Source organism: Gekko japonicus, unplaced genomic scaffold, assembly GCF_001447785.1.
Source record: "Gekko japonicus isolate JY-2015 unplaced genomic scaffold, Gekko_japonicus_V1.1 scaffold5139, whole genome shotgun sequence".
NCBI classification, from domain to species: domain Eukaryota; kingdom Metazoa; phylum Chordata; class Lepidosauria; order Squamata; family Gekkonidae; genus Gekko; species Gekko japonicus.
The window spans coordinates 31,350-39,653 of NW_015177173.1; the positions used below are offsets into that span (position 1 = coordinate 31,350).

The following is an 8,304-nucleotide window of genomic DNA, read 5'->3' on the forward strand; positions in this document are numbered from 1 at the left end:
TCTGGAAGTTCTATGGGTTGAAATAGGGGGGCCAAAAGGAAACTTAACACTGGGAGTTTGTTATCGCCCACCAGATCAAAAGATAGAGGAGGATTATAAAATGATGAATGCCTTAAAGATAGCAACTAGACAAAAACACTGTGTAATAATAGGTGATTTTAACTACCCACACATTGATTGGGTCAATATGTGTTCTAGCCGGGAAAAAGAGATTGAGTTTCTAGACACTCTAAATGACTGTGCTATGGAGCAGATGGTCACGGAACCTACCAGGGGAGAGGCGATCCTTGATTTGGTCCTAAGTAACACTCAAGACCTGGTGAGAGATGTAAAAGTGATTGCACCGCTTGGAAACAGTGATCATAATGTTGTTGAGTTCATCATTTGTACAAATAGAGAATTGGCCAAAAAGACTCACACAACCATTTTTAACTTTAAAAGGGGTAATTTCTCTGATATGAGGGGACACGTGGGGAGGAAACTGAAAGGAAAAGTAGAAAGGGTCAAAACAATTGGGGAAGCTTGGGATCTATTTAAAACTACGATCCTAGAAGCTCAAAAAATATATATTCCGCAGGTTAGGAAAGGCACAAACAGGTATAGGAAAAAGCCTGCATGGTTAACAAACAGAGTAATGGAGGCTGTAAAAAGTAAAAAGAATTCCTTTAAGCAGTGGAAAGCTAGTCACAGTGAGGCTGATAAAACGGAACACAGGCTATGGCAAATAAAATGCAAGTCTGAGGTCAGGCAGGCAAAAAGGGAATATGAGGAGCATATAGCAAAAAACGTAAAAACCAACAATAAAACTTTCTTCAAATACATTAGAAACAGGAAACCAGCCAGGGAGGCAGTGGGGCCCTTGGACGACCAAGGGGTAAAAGGAGTATTGAAGGATGATAGGGAAATGGCTGAGAAGCTAAATGCATTTTTTGCCTCCGTCTTCACTGTGGAAGATGAGAAGTGCTTGCCCACTCCAGAACCACTGATTTCAGGAGGGGTGTTGAAAGACCTGAGTCAGATTGAGGTGACGAGAGAGGAGGTCCTAAAACTGATAGACAACTTAAAAACTGAAAAATCACCAGGCCCAGATGGCATACATCCGAGAGTTCTGAAAGAACTCAAATGTGAACTTGTAGATCTCCTGACAAAGATATGTAATCTTTCCTTAAAATCTGCCTCCATTCCTGAGGATTGGAAGGTAGCTAATGTCACTCCCATCTTTAAAAAGGGTTCCAGAGGAGATCCGGGAAATTACAGGCCAGTCAGTCTGACGTCGATACCGGGTAAATTGGTGGAAACCATTATTAAGGAAAGAATTAGTAGGCACATAGATGAACAAAACCTATTGAGGCAGACTCAGCACGGTTTCTGTAAGGGAAGATCTTGTCTCACTAACCTGTTAGTGTTCTTTGAGGGGGTGAACAAACATGTGGACAAGGGGGATCCAATAGATATTATTTACCTTGACTTCCAGAAAGCTTTTGATAAAGTTCCTCATCAAAGGCTCCTAAGTAAGCTCAAAAATCATGGGATAGAAGGACAAGTCCTTTTATGGATCAAAAACTGGCTAGTTCATAGAAAACAGAGAGTGAGTGTAGGTGGGCAATTTTCTCAGTGGAGGGTGGTAAGCAGTGGGGTACCGCAGGGATCAGTACTTGGTCCACTGCTTTTTAACTTGTTCATTAATGATTTGGAGATGGGAGTAAGCAGTGAAGTGGCTAAATTTGCGGATGATACAAAGTTGTTCAGGGTGGTGAAAACCAGTGAGGATTGTGAGGCACTCCAAGGGGATCTGTCAAGGATGGGCGAGTGGGCGTCAACATGGCAAATGGGGTTCAATGTGGCCAAGTGCAAGGTGATGCACATTGGAGCCAAAAATCCTAAATATAAATACACATTGATGGGGTCTGAACTGGCAGAGACTGAGCAAGAGAGAGATCTTGGAGTTGTAGTGGATAACTCACTGAAAATGTCGAGACAGTGTGTGACTGCAATAAAGAAGGCCAATGCTATGCTGGGGATTATTAGGAAGGGTATTGAAAACAGATCAGCCAATATAATAATGCCCCTATATAAATCAATGGTGAGACCTCATTTGGAATACTGTGTGCAGTTCTAGTCACCACACCTTAAAAAGGATATTATAGCTTTGGAAAAAGTGCAGAAAAGGGCAACTCGAATGATAAAAGGGTTGGAACACTTTCCCTATGAGGAAAGGTTAAAGCGCTTAGGGCTCTTTAGCTTGGAGAAAAGACGACTGAGGGGTGACATGATCGAGGTTTATAAGATTATGCATGGGAAAGAGCAGGTAAAGAAAGAGGTACTTTTCTCCCTTTCTCACAATACAAGAACTCGTGGGCACTCCATGAAACTGCAGAGCGGTCGGGTTAGAACGGATAAAAGGAAGTACTTCTTCACCCAAAGAGTGATTAACACATGGAATTCACTGCCACAGGAAGTGGTGGGTGCTACAAGCATGGACGGCTTCAAAAGGGAATTAGATAAGCATATGGAGCAGAGGTCCATCAGTGGCTATTAGCCACAAGGTATAGCTAGGGGCTCTGGGGCAAGTGATGCTCTGTCTTCTTGGTGCTTGGGGGGGGTCAACAGTGGGAGGGCTTCTAATGTCCTGGCCCCACTGCTGGACCTCCTGATGGCACTGGTATTTCTGGCCACTGTGTGACACAGAGTGTTGGACTGGATGGGCCTTTGGCCTGATCCAACATTGGCGTCTCTTATGTTCTTATGTTCTTAATGAGCAAAAGCCAATGGTTGTATTTCGCGCATGCGGGCGGCAAAAGCAAGCAATCTTAGTGAAAAGCCGTTGTGGTTCCCAGCCTCGTAATTACAGCTGGAGACTACAAGGTCAAGCCTGGGATAGCACACAGTGGCTGGACAGGGTAGAGCTGAGAACGAGGAAGGAGGCAAAAAACCACCCCCCCACATTCCAGATCTGTGACAGGGCTACCTGACATGTACCCACCCGTTTTGGTTCAGTGAGTCACTGGCAAATGGAACAAGGAACGGGTGCAGTTGACCCCTCTGCAGGAACTCCTTTGCATATTAGGCCACACACCCCTAATGTAGCCAATCCTCCAAGAGCTTACAGAGCTCTTCTTACAGGGGCTCCTGTAAGCTCTTGGAGGATTGGCTACATTAGGGGTGTGTCGCTTAATATGCAAATGAGTACCTGCTACAAAAAGAGCCCGCTCTGCTACAGAGCTGTCCCTTGTCTTGGATGTAAATTCCATTTCCTAGGAAGGGTGAGCATTCACGAAAGTTAGTCATTAAAGGTATTAACACCTTATGTTTGGTCTGCCCAGGTGTCATTATTAGCCATTATCATTTCCTCCCTCATTTATGTACTGTTTTATATAAATGAAATAATACATTTTCAATGGGAGGGGCCGTGGCTCAGGGGTAGAGCATCTGCTTGGCATGCAGAAGGTCCCAGGTTCAATCCCCGGCATCTCCAGTTGAAAAGGACCAGGGAGTAGCTGATGAGACTTCTGCCTGAGACCCTGGAGAGCTGCTGCCAGTCTGAGTAGACAATGCTGACCATGATGGGCCAAAGGTCTGATTCAGGATAAGGCAGCTTCATGTGTTCAGCATCAACTGCATTTCTCAAAGGCAGGTCCAGGAGGAAGCTCAGTGGCAGAGCCTCTGCTTGGCATGCAGAAGGTCCCAGTTTCAGTCCCCGGGATCTCCTGTTAAAAGGACCAGGCAGTAGGTGATGGGAAAGACCTCTGCATGAGACCCTGGAGTGCTGTAAAGAGGGGCTGTGGCTCAGTGGCAGAGCCTCTGCTTGGCATGCAGAAGGTCCCAGGTTCCATCCCCGGCATCTCCAATTATAAGGACCAGGCAGATGTGAAGGACCTCAGCCTGAGACCCTGGAGAGCTGCTGCCGGTCTGAGTAGACAATGCTGACCTTGATGGACTGGATGGGTCTGATTCTCAGTATCAGGCTGCTTCATTTAGCTGGTCCTTCCTTGGTGGCAGAGCATCTGCTTGGCATGCAGAAGGTCCCAGGTTCGATCCCCGGTATCTCCAGTTAAAAGATCTGGCAGTAGGTGATGGGAAGGACCTTGGCTTGAGACCCTGCAGAGCTGCTGCTGCCTGTCTGAGTAGACAATACTGACTATGATGGACCGAGGGTCTGATTCAGTAGAAGGCAGCTTCATGTGTTCATGTGCATGGTGTAGCGGATACGTGCGCGGACTCTAATCTGGGAGAACCCCACTCCTCCACTTGCAGCTGCTGGTGTGACCTTGGGCAAGCCATAGTTCTGTCAGAGCTGTTCTCTCAAGGGCAGTTCTCAGTCAGAGCTCTCTCAGCCCCGCCTACCTCACAGGGTGTCTGTTGTGGGAAGGGGGAGGGAAAGGAGATTGTAAGCCGCTCTGAGACTTTGAGTGAAGGGCGGGGTAGAAATCCAATAGTCTCCTCCTTTCCACCCAAATAGGGTCCTCAAGGTGGCGAACATCAAAACATTTCAGCATTTAAGCAGCATTTAAATAGAGTATATATAAAATAATTCAATAAAAGCATAAGAACGCACACAGCAGTGCCAGATGGGGAGGGGGCTCCTGGCTTCTGCCACAGCCAGGCCCAGGTCGGCTCCCAGCATCTGTCACCGCCAGCTCTCCAAGGTTATGGTAAGTGTGTTGTCTGCACATGTGCAGGCAAAGCTGTTTTATTTGGTGAAGGAATTTAACTCCACCAATATATTTTTAAAAGATTTCTCTCCAAACCTGGGGTGGGCGTCCCCCAACTTTGCAGGAAAATCTGTTTGGTGTTGGCGTGGCCCCGATCTGTGGATTTAGATATCCGCAGATGGCCCCACACCTGAGAAACAATAACATAGATAATTTCTAAAAAGGAGGCCCCCCCCCGTCCTGCCCAAAGGAAGTGGAGGTGACCGTCAGAAGTAGGCCAAGGAGGGATGAGCGACGAAATGAAATCCGACAAAGAGGCAGAACGAACGACATGTGTGAGAAGGACAGGTAGCCTGAGCGAGAACCTCCCCGCCAGCCTTTTGGCAACATTTCCCTCACACACCTCGGGAGAGAACACGGCTCAGCTCAGATGCTTCTTTGGTCGGGCCGATGATCGAGCTATTTTTAATTCTTACCGGCAGATGCAGAGAACAGTCCGTGAAATATCGCAAGAGAACAACAGATTGGAAGCAGAACTGACTGGAAACAAGGTGCGCAACACACACACACACACCCCGCGTCCGACCGCTGTCCGACCCCACGTTTCGGCCACTTCCCCTCTGTTAGCATTAGGGGGGGCGTCAGGAGAAATGGGTTTGCTGCAGAGGTTTCTGCACTACGGGTCCCTTGGGTTTCTTGGGGATTTCCGCAAAGGCTTTCCGGGTTCCAGAAAAACTTGGCTCTGCGCTTGCCAAGGCACCAGTCCAGACATGTTGCAGCCGTACATAATCCAGCAGACCTCGGTTATTTTTGGTTTTGCACCGAGGGCGTCCTCCCTCACTGTTCCAAAGCACACACTTGTTATGTTACCAGAGTTTGGCAAAATCGACCACTGCCTATAGATGTGTTTTCTCTTCTGTGCCCCCCCCCCCCCTTGTGGAATGGCCTGTCCGAGGACGTCAAGAAGGTTCTTGCCCTTCTGGTTTCCCACAAACAGTGCAAAACTGAATTATTCAAGAGGGCCTTTTGACTAAAGCAGCAGGAGGAAACCTGGCCGTGGCTCACTGGCAGAGCATCTGCTTCTTATGCGGAAGGTCCCAGGTTTGATCCCCAGCATCTCCAGTTATTTATTTTGGTGTCGTGGTTAAGTGCGCGGCCTCTAATCTGGGAGAACCGGGTTTGATTCCCCACTCCTCCACTTGCACCTGGCTGGATGACCTTGGGCAAGCCGTAGTTCTGATAAGAGCTGTTCTTGAAAAAGAGCAGTTTCTGTCAAGAGCTCTCTCAGCCCCACCTACCTCCCAGGGTGTCCGTTGAAGGGAGGGGAAGGGAAAGGAGTTTGTAAGCCGCTCTGAGACTCCCTTGGGTAGTGAAGGGCGGGGTAGAAATCCTCCTCCTCCTCCTCCTCCTCCTCCTCCTCCTCTTCTTCTTCTTCTTCTTCTATTACCAAAGTCTGATGTTTTGCCTGTTCCATATTAAAGCCCAATCCCCTGAACCCCAACTCCAAGAATTTCCTGAGTTTACCTTTGGAACACTAGCTCACATGCTCTTCCAACAAGCGGGCTCAGGGTGGGTCACAGCCAATGCTCCCTCTAAGCCGTGGAGTTTTGTGAGCACAAATTCTACTTTGTGAGCTCCTGGCATTCAGGTTGTGAGTGAGCGACTTAGCTGCTGCATGAATTAGTTTGTGCTGGAGCCCCATCCTTCCTGAGTTAAGGCAAAAATGTGTGAACCGGAGTCCACCGGCTTGGACACACCATTTTAAAAGGAGCGCCAGGCGGAAGGGGAGGCCCAGTCAGTTGGCAAGTGGCTACTCCCCCAGTGGTGCACAAGGCAGCAAGCTGTCCCCGCGATCACCCGTGGGAGACACAGAGGCCAGGCCTCAGAATGTGGAAGGAAAGCTGAGAGTCCTGATTCTCCCAGTGGGCAATGCCTACGAAGGTCAGGTGGCGGCAGTTGAGCAGAGAGGGAGAATAGCCCCTCCTGGTGTTGGGAAAACCCAGGAAGGTAGGATGGAACAGGGCCTGCAGGCCAGAGCAGGACAGTTCTACCCCGTGTGGTGTTGACTTACTCTGTGTAATCTGCCTTGAGTCCCATTGAGCAAAGAGGACTATCAAAAAATGTAAATGTGAACAAAAATAATGGGGGAAACTGGGCCACAGGGCCAGAAGCAGGTATGTAGCTACGGTGGGGCGTTTCGGGGCCACGCCCCCTCGTTTATGAGCCCCGCCCCATCCAAGCAGCGTCCCCACCCGCAGCCAGGAGAGGAGGAAAAGGCTCTTCCTTGTCTTCCGGCTGCAGGCGGGCGGGCTTGCAACTCGCGGCTGGAGCAGCATTTAAAAGGGGAAGTCTTTTGTTTGTGTGATGTCATAAGTGACGTCACGCCCCTTCAGTGCCCCCCTGGCCAAATTTGGGTTGCTGTTCCTGTTGAGTCTGCTAGCGATTGTGCTCTGAGCAGCGACTCAAGTAGAGGCCTAAATTCCTGGCAGCAAGCAGCGCAGCCTATGATTGGTCATCTGTGTGCCCCAACCGATAGCGTATCGGCTGCGCTTGGGAGGTGGGAAGAGTCGAGATCCCAGCGCCTCGGGGCAAGCCTTCTCGAAGAGCCGGCTGTGTTTCTTCTGCCCAAGTGGGATCGAGCTGTGAGCAGCTGACTTATCGCCAAACAGTAGATGGAGGGGGTAGCAGTATGACAATAATAATTACAATATAATTACTGCAAAACGTGCAAACATTATAGAATCCAATATAACATGCAGTCAAAATGTAATCAGTCCATTGTTTTAATCTCTTTTCAACAGTGAAGACGTCAAAGATGAAAAGTGAAGACGTCAATGAAGAAGGAATGGACGAACTTCCCCGGAGTTACCACTCGTTTCGAATTTTCTTTTTCATACATATCAAGAAACATATCCATTACTCAAAACAGGAAGTCATCCCAGCCAGAATACATTATGACAATAAATTTCCAAGCATACGTATGGAAAATTCGAAACGAGTGGTAACTCCGGGGAAGTTCGTCCATTCCTTCTTCATTGACGTCTTCACTTTTCATCTTTGACGTCTTCACTGTTGAAAAGAGATTAAAACAATGGACTGATTACATTTTGACTGTATGTTATATTGGATTCTATAATGTTTGCACGTTATCGCCAAACAGAACAAATGAATTTGTGTTTCCTGTCTCTCTCTCTCTTTTTTTTTAATTTGAAGCTGCAGATTGGCCCTTTGAAAGAGAGACTGTCCGCGCTAGAAGAAGAAAACCAGAAGTTAGCCGAGCGGGAAGCCGACCTGGAGCACTACCTGGTGAGCACCTCTCCGTCAGGAGGTGGCCTGATATCTTCCCTGCGTTACGGCAAGATACCCCCCCTCCCCTAAAAAGCCACGTGAAAACAAGAAGGAATCACAGAATCGCACAGAGCTGGAAGGGGCCCTACAGGTCACCGGGTCCAGCCCCCTGCTCAGTGCAGGATCAGCCCAGAGCATCCCTGACAAGCAGGGGTCATTTCGTAGAAAAAAGAGGAGCAGGAGCTCATTAGCATAGCTCATTAGCATAGCTCATTTGCATATGCCACACCCCCTGACATCACCAGAAGTGTGTCAGAAGGCAACACCCACCGCTCAGGCTCCACTGGACTGTTTTGGATTGCTA

At 48.4% G+C, this 8,304-nt stretch overlaps 1 protein-coding gene across 1 annotated transcript in view; it reads left to right on the top strand.

Annotated features, from left to right (window-relative positions):
* CCDC150 (coiled-coil domain containing 150) overlaps nucleotides 1-8,304 on the top strand; it is a gene marked incomplete at its 3' end in the record, with an annotated part of 49,879 nt that overhangs the window by 20,031 nt on the left and 21,544 nt on the right. Inside the window, exons 12-13 of the mRNA XM_015428363.1 lie at nucleotides 5,135-5,203; nucleotides 7,866-7,958. Coding sequence (XP_015283849.1) covers nucleotides 5,135-5,203; nucleotides 7,866-7,958 — 162 coding nt within the window. The remainder of the gene's footprint in view (nucleotides 1-5,134; nucleotides 5,204-7,865; nucleotides 7,959-8,304) is intronic.